The sequence below is a fragment of the Salmo salar genome, chromosome ssa18, assembly GCF_905237065.1.
Source record: "Salmo salar chromosome ssa18, Ssal_v3.1, whole genome shotgun sequence".
In the NCBI taxonomy this organism is placed as follows: domain Eukaryota; kingdom Metazoa; phylum Chordata; class Actinopteri; order Salmoniformes; family Salmonidae; genus Salmo; species Salmo salar.
Window position 1 is genome coordinate 48,174,543 of NC_059459.1, and position 19,113 is coordinate 48,193,655.

At 45.0% G+C, this 19,113-nt stretch overlaps 1 protein-coding gene across 1 annotated transcript; it reads left to right on the plus strand.

Moving 5' to 3' along the window:
* The first annotated feature begins 6,393 nt into the window (after positions 1–6,393).
* On the plus strand, positions 6,394–14,771 carry LOC106604003 (transmembrane protein 26-like). Its single transcript, XM_045700574.1, has 5 exons — positions 6,394–6,870; positions 7,090–7,100; positions 7,596–7,845; positions 12,492–12,571; positions 13,660–14,771. The coding sequence occupies exons 1-5, from the start codon at positions 6,623–6,625 to the stop codon at positions 13,920–13,922; spliced, it is 852 nt and encodes a 283-aa protein (XP_045556530.1). The 5' UTR covers positions 6,394–6,622; the 3' UTR covers positions 13,923–14,771.
* The last annotated feature ends 4,342 nt before the right edge of the window (positions 14,772–19,113 follow it).

Here is a 19,113-nt window from a genome sequence, read left to right on the forward strand (position 1 = left end):
TCAGCCCTCAAATTAAGTGAACGTTTCATGACGTCTGATGAGTTTACACTTACAGGTCAAAGGAGGCAGGAATGATTTTTAAATGGACCGGTCTAAAGTGTTTTCAGCCACCGGTAGTTTATGGGCGCTTTATATGCGCTACAGTCAATTATGATTGCATGTCTACTTATATTAACTATATAATTATTAATATATGCTACTGTATGATAACGAGTGTCACGTCCTGGCCAGTATAAGGTTAATTGGTATTGTAGTTTGGTCAAGACGTGGCAGAGGGTATTCGTTTTATGTGGTTCGGGGTGGTGTGTTTGTTGAAGGGGCATTTGATTTAAGTATTCCGGGGTTTTTGGGCACTGTTTGGTTTTCATGTATTCTATGTTTAGTCTAGTGTGTCTGTTTCTATGTTGGTTAATTGGGGTTGGGACTCTCAGTTGAAGGCAGGTGTTGTCTATTTGCCTTTGATTGAGAGTCCCATATATTAGGGTGTTTGTTATTTGTGGGAGATTGTTCTGCGTTTAGCCTTATGTTTTGCCAGACTGTTTTTGTCGATCGTATTCCTGTTTGTTATTTTGGTGTTCATTTGGTACTTATTAGAACGTCCAGATGAGCATTCACATACCTGCTGCGTTTTGGTCCTCTTTAACCGACGACAAGCGTGACAACGAGTAAATTAATTACTTCCTAGCAGGAACTTCTGATGAAGGAAAATGTTTTATTTCTACAATTTACAAAATATATAAAAAAAATTATAAAAAAACATGAATAACCTCTCTGGGCTAGGCAGGACGAATTCGTCCCACCTACGTAACAGCCACTTTAAGCCTGTGGCGCGATTTTCAAAACCTTAAAAATCCTATTACTTCAATTTCTCAAACATATGACTATTTTACAGCTATTTAAAGACAAGACTCTCGTTAATCTAACCACATTGTCCGATTTCAAAAAGGCTTTACAACGAAAGCAAAACATTAGATTATGTCAGCAGAGTACCAAGCCAGAAATAATCAGACACCCATTTTTCAAGCCAGCATATAATGTCACCAAAACCCAGAAGACAGCTAAATGCAGCACTCACCTTTGATGATCTTCATCAGATGACAACCCTAGGACATTATGTTATACAATACATGCATGTTTTGTTCAATCAAGTTCATATTTATATCAAAAACCAGCTTTTTACATTAGCATGTGACGTTCAGAACTAGCATACCCCCCGCAAACTTCCGGGGAATTCGCTAACATTTTACTAAATTACTCACGATAAACGTTCACAAAAAGCATAACAATTATTTTAAGAATTATAGATACAGACCTCCTCTATGCACTCGATATGTCCGATTTTAAAATAGCTTTTTGGTGAAAGCACATTTTGCAATATTCTAAGTACATAGCCCAGGCATCACGGGCTCGCTATTTAGACACCCGGCAAGTTTAGCACTCACCATAATCATATTTACTATTATAAAAGTTTGATTACCTTTTGTTGTCTTCGTCAGAATGCACTCCCAGGACTGCTACTTCAATAACAAATGTTGGTTTGGTCCAAAATAATCCATCGTTATATCCGAATAGCGGCGTTTTGTTTGTGCGTTCCAGACACTATCTGAAATGGTACAGAAGTGTCGCGCGCATGGCGCAATTCGTGACAATAAAATTCTAAATATTCCATTACCGTACTTCGAAGCATGTCAACCGCTGTTTAAAATCAATTTTTACGCCATTTTTCTCGTAGAAAAGCGATAATATTCCGACAGGGAATCTCCTTTTCGGCAAACAGAGGAAAAAATCACAAAGGCGGGGGCGGTCGGGTCACGCGCATAAGCCCAGAGTCCCTTGATCGGCCACTTGAGAAAGGCGATAATGTGTTTCAGCCTGGGGCTGGAATGACGACATTCTGTTTTTTCCCGGGCTCTGAGAGCCTATGGAAGATGTGGGAAGTGTCACGTTAGAGCAGAGATCCTTAGTAAAAGATAGAGATGGAAAAGAAGTTCAAGAAATGGTCAGACAGGCCACTTCCTGTAAAGGAATCTCTCAGGTTTTGACCTGCCATTTGAGTTCTGTTATACTCACAGACACCATTCAAACAGTTTTAGAAACTTTAGGGTGTTTTCTATCCATATGTAATAAGTATATGCATATTCTAGTTACTGGGTAGGAGTGGTAACCAGATTAAATCGGGTATGTTTTTTATCCAGCCGTGTCAATACTGCCCCCTAGCCCTAACAGGATAAAAATATATATATATAAAAAAAATATATATATAAAAAAACGAACAAAAACATCGTTACATTTATGAGACGTGTTTGTGCATTAGTAGCACAATTTCTAACTTATTTACATTTGTTTTTACTTACTCTTGTATGTTGACGCCATATTGACTGTGGTTTGTCAACAATAAGAATATGAAAAAAAAGTAACAAGTAATTAAAGAGCAGCAGTAAAATAACAATAGCGAGACTATATACAGGGGGTACCGGTACAGAGTCAATGTGGAGGCTATATACAGGGGGTAACTGTACAGAGTCAATGTGGAGGCTATATACAGGGGGTCCCAGCGCGCACGACCCACGTGGAGTTCCAGGTCTCCGGCAGCCTCTGGAACTGCCGGTCTGCGGCCAACAAGGCAGAGTTCATCTCAGCCTATGCTACCCTCCAGTCCCTCGACTTCTTGGCGCTGACGGAAACATGGATTACCACAGATAACACTGCTACTCCTACTGCTCTCTCCTCGTCTGCCCACGTGTTCTCGCACACCCCGAGAGCTTCTGGTCAGCGGGGTGGTGGTACTGGGATCCTCATCTCTCCCAAGTGGACATTCTCTCTTTCTCCCCTGACCCATCTGTCTATCGCCTCCTTTGAATTCCATGCTGTCACAGTTACCAGCCCTTTCAAGCTTAACATCCTTATCATTTATCGCCCTCCAGGTTCCCTTGGAGAGTTCATCAATGAGCTTGACGCCTTGATAAGTTCCTTTCCTGAGGATTGCTCACCTCTCACAGTTCTGGGTGAATTTAACCTCCCCACGTCTACCTTTGACTCATTCCTCTCTGCCTCCTTCTTTCCATTCCTCTCCTCTTTTGACCTCACCCTCTCACCTTCCCCCCCTACTCACAAGGCAGGCAATACGCTTGACCTCATCTTTACTAGATGCTGTTCTTCCACTAATCTCATTGCAACTCCCCTCCAAGTCTCCGACCACTACCTTGTATCCTTTTCCCTCTCGCTCTCATCCAACACTTCTCACTCTGCCCCTACTCGGATGGTATTGCGCCGTCGCAACCTTCGCTCTCTCTCCCCCGCTACTCTCTCCTCTTCCATCCTATCATCTCTTCCCTCTGCTCAAACCTTCTCCAACCTATCTCCTGATTCTGCCTCCTCAACCCTCCTCTCCTCCCTTTCTGCATCCTTTGACTCTCTATGCCCCCTATCCTCCAGGCCGGCTCGGTCCTCCCCTCCTGCTCCGTGGCTCGACGACTCATTGCGAGCTCACAGAACAGGGCTCCGGGCAGCCGAGCGGAAATGGAGGAAAACTCACCTCCCTGCGGACCTGGCATCCTTTCACTCCCTCCTCTCTACATTTTCCTCTTCTGTCTCTGCTGCTAAAGCCACTTTCTACCACTCTAAATTCCAAGCATATGCCTCTAACCCTAGGAAGCTCTTTGCCACCTTCTCCTCCCTCCTGAATCCTCCTCCCCCTCCCCCCCTCCTCCCTCTCTGCGGATGACTTCGTCAACCATTTTGAAAAGAAGGTCGACGACATCCGATCCTCGTTTGCTAAGTCAAACGACACCGCTGGTCCTGCTCACACTGCCCTATCCTGTGCTTTGACCTCTTTCTCCACTCTCTCTCCAGATGAAATCTCGCGTCTTGTGACGGCCGGCCGCCCAACAACCTGCCCGCTTGACCCTATCCCCTCCTCTCTTCTCCAGACCATTTCCGGAGACCTTCTCCCTTACCTCACCTCGCTCATCAACTCATCCTTGACCGCTGGCTACGTCCCTTCCGTCTTCAAGAGAGCGAGAGTTGCACCCCTTCTGAAAAAACCTACACTCGAGCCCTCCGATGTCAACAACTACAGACCAGTATCCCTTCTTTCTTTTCTCTCAAACTCTTGAACGTGCCCTCCTTGGCCAGCTCTCCTGCTACCTCTCTCAGAATGACCTTCTTGATCCAAATCAGTCAGGTTTCAAGACTGGTCATTCAACTGAGGCTGCTCTTCTCTGTGTCACGGAGGCGCTCCGCACTGCTAAAGCTAACTCTCTCTCCTCTGCTCTCATCCTTCTAGACCTATCGGCTGCCTTTGATACTGTGAACCATCAGATCCTCCTCTCCACCCTCTCCGAGTTGGGCATCTCCGGCGCGGCCCACGCTTGGATTGCGTCCTACCTGACAGGTCGCTCCTACCAGGTGGCGTGGCGAGAATCTGTCTCCGCACCACGTGCTTTCACCACAGGTGTCCCCCAGGGCTCTGTTTTAGGCCCTCTCCTATTCTCGCTATACACCAAGTCACTTGGCTCTGTCATATCCTCACATGTTCTCTCCTATCATTGCTATGCAGACGACACACAATTAATCTTCTCCTTTCCCCCTTCTGATAACCAGGTGGCGAATCGCATCTCTGCATGTCTGGCAGACATATCAGTGTGGATGACGGATCACCACCTAAAGCTGAACTTCGGCAAGACGGAGCTGCTCTTCCTCCCAGGGAAGGACTGCCCGTTCCATGATCTCGCCATCACGGTTGACAACTCCATTGTGTCCTCCTCCCAGAGTGCTAAGAACCTTGGCGTGACCCTGGACAACACCCTGTCGTTCTCCACTAACATCAAGGCGGTGACCCGATCCTGTAGGTTCATGCTCTACAACATTCGCAGAGTACGACCCTGCCTCACACAGGAAGCGGCGCAGGTCCTAATCCAGGCACTTGTCATCTCCCGTCTGGATTACTGCAACTCGCTGTTGGCTGGGCTCCCTGCCTGTGCCATTAACCTGTTAGGGCTAGGGGGCAGCATTGACACGGCTGGATAAAAAACATACCCGATTTAATCTGGTTACCACTCCTACTCAGTAACTAGAATATGCATATACTTATTACATATGGATAGAAAACACCCTAAATTTTCTAAAACTGTTTGAATGGTGTCTGTGAGTATAACAGAACTCAAATGGCAGGTCAAAACCTGAGAGATTCCTTTACAGGAAGTGGCCTGTCTGACCATTTGTTGAACTTCTTTTCCATCTCTATCATTTACTAAGGATCTCTGCTCTAACGTGACACTTCCCACGTCGTCCATAGGCGCTCAGAGCCCGGGAAAAAACAGAATGTCGTCATTCCAGCCCCAGGCTGAAACACATTATCGCCTTTCTCAAGTGGCCGATCAAGAGACACTAGCTTATGCGCGTGACCCCGACCGCCCCCGCATTTTGGGATTTTTTCCTCTGTTTGCCGAAAAGGAGATTCCCTGTCGGAATATTATCGCTTTTCTACGAGAAAAATGTCGTAAAAATTGATTTTAAACAGCGGTTGACATGCTTCGAAGTACGGTAATGGAATACTTAGAATTTTATTGTCACGAATTGCGCCAAGCGCGTGACACTTCTTTACTATTTCGGATAGTGTCTGGAACGCACGAACAAAACGCCGCTATTCGGATATAACGATGGATTATTTTGGACCAAACCAACATTTGTTATTGAAGTAGCTGTCCTGGGTGTGTATTCTGACGAAGACAACAAAAGGTAATGAAATTTTTATAATAGTAAATATGATTATGGTGAGTGCTAAACTTGCCGGGTGTCTAAATAGCGAGCCCGTGATGCCTGGGCTATGTACTTAGAATATTGCAAAATGTGCTTTCACCAAAAAGCTATTTTAAAATCGGACATATCGAGTGCATAGAGGAGGTCTGTATCTATAATTCTTAAAATAATTGTTATGCTTTTTGTGAACGTTTATCGTGAGTAATTTAGTAAAATGTTAGCGAATTCCCGGAAGTTTGGGGGGGGTATGCTAGTTCTGAACGTCACATGCTAATGTAAAAAGCTGGTTTTTGATATAAATATGAACTTGATTGAACAAAACATGCATGTATTGTATAACATAATGTCCTAGGGTTGTCATCTGATGAAGATCATCAAAGGTGAGTGCTGCATTTAGCTGTCTTCTGGGTTTTGGTGACATTATATGCTGGCTTGAAAAATGGGTGTCTGATTATTTCTGGCTTGGTACTCTGCTGACATAATCTAATGTTTTGCTTTCGTTGTAAAGCCTTTTTGAAATCGGACAGTGTGGTTAGATTAACGAGAGTCTTATCTTTAAATGGCTGTAAAATAGTCATATGTTTGAGAAATTGAAGTAATAGGATTTTTAAGGTTTTGAAAATCGCGCCACAGGATAGCAGTGGCTGTTACGTAGGTGGGACGAATTCGTCCCACCTAGCCCATAGAGGTTAAAAATGTCAAATTGACTTTTACTCAACTAATTACTTAGCATTTGTCGCGCGTCAAGGGCAGGATTTTGCCACCAGCAGCAGCCATCGGGTATTTCTTGTGCGGAGGCGTGTCTAAACGTTCACTTTTTCAACGGTTTGTTGAATCGGCTGAAAGCGAGCAGACTGGAAATATGCCCCGTTCATGTGGCGGCTGGATTTGTATCGGATTTCTCCCACCCAGACAAAAAAAGATGATAGTGAAGTTTATCTGTGCGGTTGTTACCCGGTCCCTATTCCTCCTCATCTCTCTGATAGGAGTATGGAGGGTGGTCTGGGTTAAGAATAATGCTCTTTATTGGTTCTTAACGATCCTTTATCTTCCTCTGGTGGTTGAGATGATTCTAACCCTGAAGAGAAAAAAATTACAGGATTATAAATGGTAAATCTAAATAACATACAACTGTGAAATTACAGGATTATAAATGGTCAATCTAAATAACATAGAACTGTGAAATTACAGGATTATAAATGGTAAATCTAAATAACATACAACTGTGAAATGACAGGATTATAAATGGTAAATCTAAATAATATACAACTGTGAAATTACAGGATTATAAATGGTAAATCTAAATAACATACAACTGTGAAATTACAGGATTATAAATGGTAAATCTAAATAACATACAACTGTGAAATTACAGGATTATAAATGGTAAATCTAAATAACATACAACTGTGAAATGACAGGATTATAAATGGTAAATCTAAATAACATACAACTGTGAAATGACAGGATTATAAATGGTAAATCTAAATAACATACAACTGTGAAATTACAGGATTATAAATGGTAAATCTAAATAACATACAACTGAGACTAAGCTTGTGAGCTGGGACTTTTTGTATAACTAAAATACACTTTTATTAATCTGGCCTACTCTGCTGCTGGCTGTAGTACCCTCCCCTGGCCTGAACTGGGGCCCTTCTCTCCCTTAACCTCTAAGAAAACATTAATTCATGTTTTTTAAGGAGATTTTGAGATACTGATCTTTAATAATAACAACAATGGATGGAGTTACCTAGCCAGTAATAACTTCTAATCAGTTATACTAACCACTATGTGTTTCTCTGGATGGAGTTACCTAGCCAGTAATAACCTCTAATCAGTTATACTAACCACTATGTGTTTCTCTGGATGGAGTTACCTAGCCACACTGTTGTCGTCAGTGTGTGCTAACGACTGGATCCTAGGCCTCCACCAGACCCTGTTGATCCTGCTGGTCATAGGGAAGTGGCTGCTTCCTGTAGCAGGAGGGGTGACCAGGGATGAACTCTCTCAGCTCCTCCTCATCTTCGTAGGCACTGCCGCTGACATCCTGGAGTTCACCTCAGAGACGCTGTTGGATGTCGAGTCCCTAAACCCTGAACTCTAACCCCTAACTCTAACCCGTAACCCCTAACCTCTAACCCCTAACCCCTAACTCTAACCCATAACCTCTAACCCCTAACTCTAACCCCTAACCCTAACACCAAACCCTAACTCTAACTCCTAACCCCTAACTCCTAACCCCTAACTCTAACCCCTAACCCCTAACCTCTAACCCCTAACCCCTAACCTCTAACCCCTAACTCTAACCCCTAACCCCTAACCCCTAACTCTAACCCCTAACTCTAACCCCTAACTCTAACCCCTAACCCCTAACCTCTAACCCCTAACCTCTAACCCCTAACCTCTAACCCCTAACTCTAACCCCTAACTCTAACCCCCCACCTCTAACCCCCAACCTCTAACCCCTAACCCCAAACCTCTAACCCCTAACCCCTAACCTCTAACCTCTAACCCCTAACCTCTAACCCCTAACCCCTAACCCCTAACTCTAACCCCTAACCTCTAACCCCTAACCCCTAACTCTAACCCCTAACCTCTAACCCCTAACCTCTAACCCCTAACTCTAACCCCTAACCCCTGACCCCTAACCCCTAACCCTAACCCTAACCTCTAACCCCTAACCCCTGACCTCTAACCCCTAACCCCTAACCTCTAACCCCAAACCCCAAACTCTAACCCCTAACCCTAACCCCTAACCCCTGACCTCTAACCCCTAACCCCTAACCCTAACCTCTAACCCCTAACTCTAACCCCTAACCCCTAACTCTAACCCCTAACTCTAACCCCTAACCTCTAACCCCTAACCTCTAACCCCTAACTCTAGCCCCTAATGCTAACCCCTAACTCTAACCCCCAACCTCTAACCCCTAACCTCAAACCTCTAACCCCTAACCCCTAACCTCTAACCCCTAACCCTAACCCTAACCCCTAACCCTAACCCTAACCCTTAACCCCTAACTCTAACCTCTAACCCCTAACCCCTAACTCTAACCCCTAACCTCTAACCTCTAACCCCTAACTCTAACCCCTAACCCCTGACCCCTAACCCTAACCCTAACCTCCAACCCCTAACCCCTGACCTCTAACCCCTAACCCTTAACCCCTAACCTCTAACCCCAAACTCTAACCCCTAACCCCTAACCCTAACCCCCTAACCCCTGACCTCTAACCCCTAACCCCAAACCTCTAACCCCTAACCCCTAACCTCTAACCCCTAACCCCTAACCTCTAACCTCTAACCCGAAACTCTAACCCCTAACCCCTAACTCTAACCCCTAACCCCTGACCCCTGACCCCTAACCCCTAACTCTAACCCCCAACCTCTAACCCCCAACCTCTAACCCCTAACCCCTAACCTCTAACCCCTAACCCCTAACCCTAACCCCTAACCCCTAACTCTAACCCCTAACCTCTAACCCCTAACCCCTAACCCCTAACTCTAACCCCTAACCTAACCCCTAACTCTAACCCCTAACCCCTGACCCCTAACCCCTAACCCTAACCCTAACCTCTAACCCCTAACCCCTGACCTCTAACCCCTAACCCCTAACCCCAAACCCCAAACTCTATCCCTAACCCCTAACCCCTGACCTCTAACCCCTAACTCTAACCTCTAACCCCTAACCCCTAATCTCTAACCCCTAACTCTAACCCCTAACCCCTACCTCTAACCCCTAACTCTAACCCCTAACTCTAACCCCTAACCCCTAACCTCTAACCCCTAACTCTAACCACTAACTCTAACCCCTAACTCTAACCTCTAACCCCTAACCCCTAACCCCTAACCCCTAACCTCAAACTCTAACCCCTAACCACTGACCCCTAACCCCTAACCCTAACCTCTAACCCCTAACCCCCTAACCCCTGACCTCTAACCCCTAACCTCTAACCCCTAACCTCTAACCCTAACCTCTAACCCCTAACTCTAACCCCTAACCCCTAACTCTAACCCCTAACCCCTAACCTCTAACCCCTAACCCCTAACCCCTAACCCCTAACCTCTAACCCTTAACCCCTAACTCTAACCCCTAACTCTAACCCCTAACCCCTAACCCTAATCCCTAACCCTAACCCCTAACCTCTAACCCCTAACCCCTAACTCTAACCCCTAACCCCTAACCTCTAACCCCTAACCCCTAACCCCTAACCTCTAACCCCTAACCCCTAACCCCTAACCTCTAACCCTTAACCCCTAACTCTAACCCCTAACTCTAACCCCTAACCCCTAACCCTAATCCCTAACCCCTAACCTCTAACCCCTAACTCTAACCCCTAACCCCTAACCTCTAACCCCTAACTCTAACCCCAACCCTAACCCCTAACTCTAACCCCTAACGCTAACCCCAACCCCTAACTCTAACCCCTAACAACCAACCTCTAACCCCTAACCCCTAACCCCTAACCTCTAACCCCTAACCACCTAACCCCTAACCTCTAAACCCTAACCTCAAACTCTAACCCCTAACCACTGACCCCTAACCCCTAACCCTAACCTCTAACCCCTAACCCCCTAACCCCTGACCTCTAACCCCTAACCTCTAACCCCTAACCTCTAACCCTAACCTCTAACCCCTAACCCCCTAACCCCTAACTCTAACCCCTAACTCTAACACCTAACCCCTAACCTCTAACCCCTAACCCCTAACCCCTAACCTCTAACCCCTAACCCCTAACCCCTAACGTCTAACCCTTAACCCCTAACTCTAACCCCTAACTCTAACCCCTAACCCTAATCCCTAACCCTAACCCCTAACCTCTAACCCCTAACCCCTAACTCTAACCCCTAACCCTTAACCTCTAACCCCTAACTCTAACCCCTAACCCTAACCCCTAACTCTAACCCCTAACGCTAACCCCTAACCCCTAACTCTAACCCCTAACAACCAACCTCTAACCCCTAACTCTAACCCCTAACTCTAACCCCTAACCTCTAACCCCTAACCCCTAATCTCTAACCCCTAACTCTAACCCCTAACCCCTACCTCTAACCCCTAACTCTAACCCCTAACTCTAACCCCTAACCCCTAACCCCTAACCTCTAACCCCTATCTCTAACCACTAACTCTAACCCCTAACTCTAACCTCTAACCCCTTACCCCTAACCCCTAACCTCAAACTCTAACCCCTAACCACTGACCCCTAACCCCTAACCCTAACCTCTAACCCCTAACCCCTGACCTCTAACCCCTAACCTCTAACCCCTAACCTCTAACCCTAACCTCTAACCCCTAACCCCCTAACCCCTAACTCTAACCCCTAACTCTAACCCCTAACCCCTAACCTCTAACCCCTAACCCCTAACCCCTAACCTCTAACCCCTAACCCCTAACCCCTAACCTCTAACCCTTAACCCCTAACTCTAACCCCTAACTCTAACCCCTAACCCCTAACCCTAATCCCTAACCCTAACCCCTAACCTCTAACCCCTAACCCCTAACTCTAACCCCTAACCCCTAACCTCTAACCCCTAACTCTAACCCCTAACCCTAACCCCTAACTCTAACCCCTAACGCTAACCCCTAACCCCTAACTCTAACCCCTAACAACCAACCTCTAACCCCTAACCCCTAACCCCTAACTCTAACCTCTAACCCCTAACCACCTAACCCCTAACCTCTAAACCCTAACTCTAACCCCTAACCCCTAACTCTAACCCCTAACCTCTAACCCCTAACCCCTAACCTCTAAACCATAACTCTAACCCCTAACCCCTAACCTCTAAACCATAACTCTAACCCCTAACCTCTAACCCCTAACTCTAACCCCTAACCCCTAACTCTAACCCCTAACCCCTAACCCCTAAACTCTAACCCCTAACCCCTAACCCCTAACCCCTAACTCTAACCCCTAACCTCTAACTCTAACCACTAACCCCTGACCCCTAACCTTTAACCCCTAACCCCTAACCTCTAACCCCTAACCCCTAACCCCTGACCTCAAAGATAGTGTCTGATGTCTAGTCAGTACCTTAACCCCTAACCCCTAACCTCAGAGATAGTGCCTGATGTCTAGTCAGTACCTTAACCCCTAACCCCTAACCCCTAACCTCAGAGATACTGTCTGATGTCAAGTCAGTACCTTAACCCCTAACCCCTAACCTCAAAGATAGTGTCTGATGTCTAGTCAGTACCTTAACCCCTAACCCCTAACCTCAGAGATAGTGCCTGATGTCTAGTCAGTACCTTAACCCCTAACCCCTAACCCCTAACCTCAGAGATAGTGTCTGATGTCTAGTCAGTACCTTAACCCCTAACCCCTAACCTCAGAGATACTGTCTGATGTAGATATTTTAAGTCAGTAGACATTATATGTAGCCTGGGTGCCAGTCTTTCTGCACTCTTGGCATGACAATTCCATAAGGAATAGAAACAGACTGAACCCAGGCTACAGTAGCATGACAATTCCATAAGGAACAGAAACAGACTGGACCCAGGCTACAGTAGCATGACAATTCCATAAGGAACAGAAACAAACTGGACCCAGGCTACAGTAGCATGACAATTCCATAAGGAACAGAAACAGACTGAACCCAGGCTACAATAGCATGACAATTCCATAAGTAACAGAAACAGACTGAACCCAGGCTACAGTAGCAGTGCAGAGAAACATACATGAGAATGTTTCTGCAACTTCACACCCTTAACAATGTTTAACCATGTCTCCCACAGGGACAGCAATCCCAGCATGGTGTACGTCATCCTAGGAGTCTGGACGTGGAGCATGTTCCAGTTTCCTCTCCACCTGTCATGTACTGTGTGTTTCTATACTGGCTCTTCTTATGGTTACGGTAACCATAATGTTATTGCTCTGTTATACAGGAAATTACGGTAATCATAATGTTATTGCTCTGTTATACAGGGAATTACGGTAACCATAATGTAATTGCACTGTTATACAGGGAATTATGGTAACCATAATGTTATTGCTCTGTTATACAGGGAATTACGGTAACCATAATGTTATTGCTCTGTTATACAGGGAATTATGGTAACCATAATGCTATTGCTCTGTTATACAGGGAATTACGGTAACCATAATGTTATTGCTCTGTTATACAGGGAATTACGGTAACCATAATGTTATTGCTCTGTTATACAGGGAATTACAGTAATCATAATGTTATTGCTCTGTTATACAGGGAATTATGGTAACCATAATGTTATTGCTCTGTTATACAGGGAATTACGGTAACCATAATGTTATTGCTCTGTTATACAGGGAATTATGGTAACCATAATGTTATTGCTCTGTTATACAGGGAATTATGGTAACCATAATGTTATTGCTCTGTTATACAGGGAATTACGGTAATCATAATGTTATTGCTCTGTTATACAGGGAATTATGGTAACCATAATGCTATTGCTCTGTTATACAGGGAATTACGGTAACCATAATGTTATTGCTCTGTTATACAGGGAATTACGGTAACCATAATGTTATTGCTCTGTTATACAGGGAATTACAGTAATCATAATGTTATTGCTCTGTTATACAGGGAATTACGGTAATCATAATGTTATTGCTCTGTTATACAGGGAATTACGGTAACCATAATGTTATTGCTCTGTTATACAGGGAATTACGGTAATCATAATGTAATTGCTCTGTTATACAGGGAATTACGGTAATCATAATGTTATTGCTCTGTTATACAGGGAATTATGGTAATGACAATATTTTTCCACCAGAATTTCTTGGGACCCAATCGCAAATATATTTATATTAATTTTATTCAGTCAGTATGTATGTGGCGATATTTAGACACAGATGTGGATTTCAATGTCACTAACTTATCCCACATGACCAGTTGACCAATGTCTCTTCTCTCCCCAGTGTCTACCTCCAGACCTGATGAATATTCAGAGGGGGATCAGGGTGTGGCTCTGCTGGCCAGACTAAGGACAGATATCTGGAGCATGGAGGAGAGCCTCTTCATCCAGGACGGACCCTTCCTGGTGGTCCGCCTCACCCTCGTCCTCCACTTCCACGTCATACACCAGATGCTCATCTTCTTCGCCATCAAGAACTTCCTGGTGGTCGTTCTGAACTTCTACCATCTGTTCGTCATCTACACCGACTACAAGGCTTCAGGTTGATCTGAGGTCATAACAAGATGAAGATTCAGCTGTAAACTGGAACTGATAAATATCTCTGGGTTAGGGTGGGTAGACGGCTGACAGCAGACGTGTCTGTCTGAACACTGGGTAATATCTCTGGGTTAGGGTGGGTAGACGGCTGACAGCAGACGTGTCTGTCTGAACACTGGGTAATATCTCTGGGTTAGGGTGGGTAGACGGCTGACAGCAGACGTGTCTGTCTGAACACTGGGTAATATCTCTGGGTTAGGGTGGGTAGACGGCTGACAGCAGACATGTCTGTCTGAACACTGGGTAATATCTCTGGGTTAGGGTGGGTAGACGGCTGACAGCAGACATGTCTGTCTGAACACTGGGTAATATCTCTGGGTTAGGGTGGGTAGACGGCTGACAGCAGACATGTCTGTCTGAACACTGGGTAATATCTCTGGGTTAGGGTGGGTAGAGGGCTGACAGCAGAGGTGTCTGTCTGAACACTGGTAAATATCTCTGGGTTAGGGTGGGTAGATGGCTGACAGCAGACGTGTCTGTCTGAACACTGGGTAATATCTCTGGGTTAGGGTGGGTAGACGGCTGACAGCAGACGTGTCTGTCTGGATTATTAACAGCCACAGCTACTGACAAATTATGAACATAAGATTGTTCATGTTTGTTTGATCTCAAATTAGATCTATGGGTGGAACCCTTTAAATAAAATACAATTGGTCAGATTCACGTGGTTAGCAGATGTTATTGGTCACGTGGTCAGCAGATGTTATTGGTCACGTGGTTAGCAGATGTTATTGGTCACGTGGTTAGCAGATGTTATTGGTCAGATACACGTGGTTAGCAGATGTTATTGGTCACGTGGTTAGCAGATGTTATTGGTCACATATACGTGGTTAGCAGATGTTATTGGTCACGTGGTTAACAGATGTTATTGGTCAGATACACGTGGTGAGCAGATGTTATTGGTCACGTGGTTAGCAGATGTTATTGGTCACGTGGTTAGCCAGATGTTATTGGTCACGTGGTTAGCAGATGTTATTGGTCAGATACACGTGGTGAGCAGATGTTATTGGTCACGTGGTTAGCAGATGTTATTGGTCAGATACACGTGGTTAGCAGATGTTAGTGGTCACGTGGTTATCAGATGTTATTTCAGGTGTAGCGAAATGCTTGTGTTTCTAGCTCCAACAGTGCAGTAATATTTAACAAGTAATATCTAACAATTTCACAACAAATACCCAATACACACACATCTAAGTAAAGTGTCACGTCCTGACCAGTAATAGGGGTTATTGGTTAGTGTTTAGTTTGGTCAGGACGTGGCGGGGGTGTTTGTTTTATGTGGTTTGGGCTATGTATTTAGGTAGAGGGGTATTTGTTTTATGTGGTTCGGGGTTTGTGTGCATGTAGAGGGGTGTTAGATTCATGTGTTCCGGGGTTTTTGGTTTATGTTCTTGTTTTTGTATTCTAGGTTGTCTATGTTGTGTATTTCTTTGTTGGCCTGGTATGGCTCTCAATCAGGAACAGCTGTACATCGTTGTTGCTGATTGAGAGTCATACTTAAGGAGCTTGTTTTTCACCTGTCCCTTTGTGGGTAGTTGTCTTTGCACTGCTGTTAGTATAGCCTGCGAAACTGTCGTTCTGTCGCTTCTTTTTTTTCATGTTCACTATTAAATAAAAAATGATGAGCCTTGGTCTCTACATTACGACACCTGTGACATAAAGGAATGGAATTAAGAATATATAAATATATGGATGAGCAATGTCATAGCGGCATAGACTGAGATACAGTAGAATAGAATACAGTATATACATATGAGATGAGTAATACATAGACTAAGATACAGTAGGATAGAATACAGTATATACATATGAGATGAGTAATACATAGACTAAGATACAGTAGAATAGAATACAGTATATACATATGAGATGAGTAATACATAGACTTAGATACAGTAGAATAGGATAGAATACAGTATATATATAGACTAAGATACAGTAGTATAGAATACAGTATGTACATATGAGATGAGTAATACATAGACTAAGATACAGTAGAATACAGTATATACATATGAGATGAGTAATGCATAGACTAAGATACAGTAGAATAGGATAGAATACAGTATATACATATGAGATGAGTAATGCATAGACTAAGATACAGTAGAATACAGTATATACATATGAGATGAGTAATGCATAGACTAAGATACAGTAGAATACAGTATATACATATGAGATGAGTAATGCATAGACTAAGATACAGTAGAATAGGATACAGTATATACATATGAGATGAGTAATGCAAGATATGTACACATTATTAAAGTGACTAGTGTTCCATTATTAAAGTGGCCAATGATTTCAAGTCTGTATATTGGCAGCAGCCTCTCAATGTTAGTGATGGCTGTTTATCAGTCTGATGGCCTTGAGATAGAAGCTGTTTTTCAGTCTCTCGGTCCCAGCTTTGATGCACCTGTACTGACCTCGCCTTCTGGATGATAGCGGAGTGAACAGGCAGTGGCTCGGGTGGTTGTTGTCCTTGATGATCTTTTTGGCCTTCCTGTGACATCGGGTGGTGTAGGTGTCCTGGAGGGCAGGTAGTTTGCCCCCGGTGATGCGTTGTGCAGACCTCACTACACTCTGGAGAGCCCTGCGGTTGCAGGCGGTGCAGTTGCCGTACCAAGCGGTGATACAGCCCGACAGGATGCTCTCAATTGTGCATTTGTAAAAGTTTCTGAGGGTTTTAGGTGCCAAGCTGTTGCACCTTCTTCACCACACTGTGTGGCAGGACCATTTCAGTTTGTCCGTGATGTGAACGCCGAGGAACTTGAAGCTTTCCAGTATAGCTAGATAGTAGCAACACTCATAACAGAAGAATGAAAATTCCATGTCGTTATATTATTTAGCATCTTTAGTATTTTATTCACCATAGAGTTTAATGTATGGCCAAGCGTTGTTTTATCTTTCATTTACAATCTGTAGAAACTATGAGAATAGAAAGTTTCAGAACTTGTGTGAAACATCACAGTGCAGTTGGAAGAAAATATGGCAAATAGAAATGAAATGGATGCTAGTGTTCGGAGAGAGATGGGAAGGGTTGAGGGGCGCTAAAGGATGGGACTGGATGGTCATCAGAGATAGATGGGAGGGGTTGAGGGGCGCTGAAGGATGGGACTGGATGGTGTTCGGAGATAGATGGGAGGGGTTGAGGGGAGCTGAAGGATGGGACTGGATGGTGCTGAAGGATGGGACTGGATGGAGCTGAAGGATGGGACTGGATGGTGGTCAGAGATAGATGGGAGGGGTTGAGAGGCGCTGAAGGATGGGACTGGATGGAGCTGAAGGATGGGACTGGATGGAGCTGAAGGATGGGACTGGATGGTGTTCGGAGAGAGATGGGAGGGGTTGAGGGGAGCTGAAGGATGGGACTGGATGGTGGTCAGAGATAGATGGGAGGGGTTGAGGAGAGCTGAAGGATGGGACTGGATGGAGCTGAAGGATGGGACTGGATGGTGTTCAGAGATAGATGGGAGGGGTTGAGGGGCACTGAAGGATGGGACTGGATGGAGCTGAAGGATGGGACTGGATGGAGCTGAAGGATGGGACTGGATGGTGTTCAGAGATAGATGGGAGGGGTTGAGGGGCACTGAAGGATGGGACTGGATGGAGCAGAAGGATGGGACTGGATGGTGGTCAGAGTTAGATGGGAGGGGTTGAGGGTCAGAGATAGATGGGAGGGGTTGAGGGGCGCTGAAGGATGGGACTGGATGGAGCTGAAGGATGGGACTGGATGGAGCTGAAGGATGGGACTGGATGGTGGTCAGAGATAGATGGGAGGGGTTGAGGGGAGCTGAAGGATGGGACTGGATGGAGCTGAAGGATGGGACTGGATGGTGGTCAGAGATAGATGGGAGGGGTTGAGGGGAGCTGAAGGATGGGACTGGATGGTGGTCAGAGATAGATGGGAGGGGTTGAGGGTAGCTGAAGGATGGGACTGGATGGTGTTCAGAGATAAATGGGAGGGGTTGAGGGGAGCTGAAGGATGGGACTGGATGGAGCTGAAGGATGGGACTGGATGGTGGTCAGAGATAGATGGGAGGGGTTGAGGAGAGCTGAAGGATGCGACTGGATGGTCTTCAGAGATAGATGGGAGGGTTTGAGGGGAGCTGAAGGATGGGACTGGATGGAGTTGAAGGATGGGATTGGATGGAGCTGAAGGATGGGACTGGATGGTGTTCAGAGATAGATGGGAGGGGTTGAGGGGAGCTAAAGGATGGGACTGGATGGAGCTGAAGGATGGGATTGGATGGAGCTGAAGGATGTCCTCTGTTATGGGAGATATAATGTCTCTGTAACTCTGTCCTCTGTTATGGGAGATATAATGTCTATGTTACTCTGTCCTCTGTTACGGGAGATATAATGTCTCTGTAACTCTGTCCTCTGTTATGGGGGATATAATGGAATGTAGGACTGAACAAATCACCAGACTTCAAAGCCTTGTTTATAACAAGATGTAAACAGCTGATTGGCTTCGGTTGAAGTTGTTTACTCTTCACTTCCAGAATAATTAGCTGGGTTGAAGTCATTCTACACAATCCCATATCAAGTTCTGTTTTCGTGAAATGGGTTTTTATTTGATATGAAGGAGTGGATTTGATAGTTCCCTTCAATCTGACGTTAATGTAGCCTTTCTTCTGTAAATATAGCGTTGGTGAATTCCATGACAATTCCTGTTTACAAACTGCTTATCAGGATGTCTGTTGGGGAAATCAAGATGGTCATTTATCAATTGGAAAGAAAATACCATTCTGATCTCTCATGTACACCGAGTGTCCAAAACATTAGGAACACCTGCTCTTTCCATGACATAGACTGACCAGGTGAAACCAGGTGAAAGCTCTGATCCCGTATTGATGTCACATGTTAAATTCACTTCAATCAGGGAGGAGACAGGTTAAAGAAGGATTTTTAAGCCTTGAGACCATTGAGACATGGATTGTGTTATGTGTGCCATTCAGAGGGTGACGGGCAAGACAACAGATGTAAGTGCCTTTGAACGGGGTATGGTAGTAGGTGACGGGTAAACCGGTTTCAGTGTGTCAAGAACTGCAATGCTGCTGTTATTTTCTCACTCTGAACAGTTTCCTGTTTGGATCAAGAACGGTCCACCACACAAAGGATATCCAGCCAACTT

Coding starts and splice junctions, on each gene's coding strand:
- LOC106604003 (XM_045700574.1), top strand. CDS start 6,623: ATGCCCCGTTCATGTGGCGGCTGGATTTGTATCGGATTTCTCCCACCC. Junction 7,846..12,491: donor GAGACGCTGTTGGATGTCGA/GTCCCTAAACCC, acceptor TGTCTCCCACAG/GGACAGCAATCCCAGCATGG. Junction 12,572..13,659: donor GTTTCCTCTCCACCTGTCAT/GTACTGTGTGTT, acceptor TTCTCTCCCCAG/TGTCTACCTCCAGACCTGAT.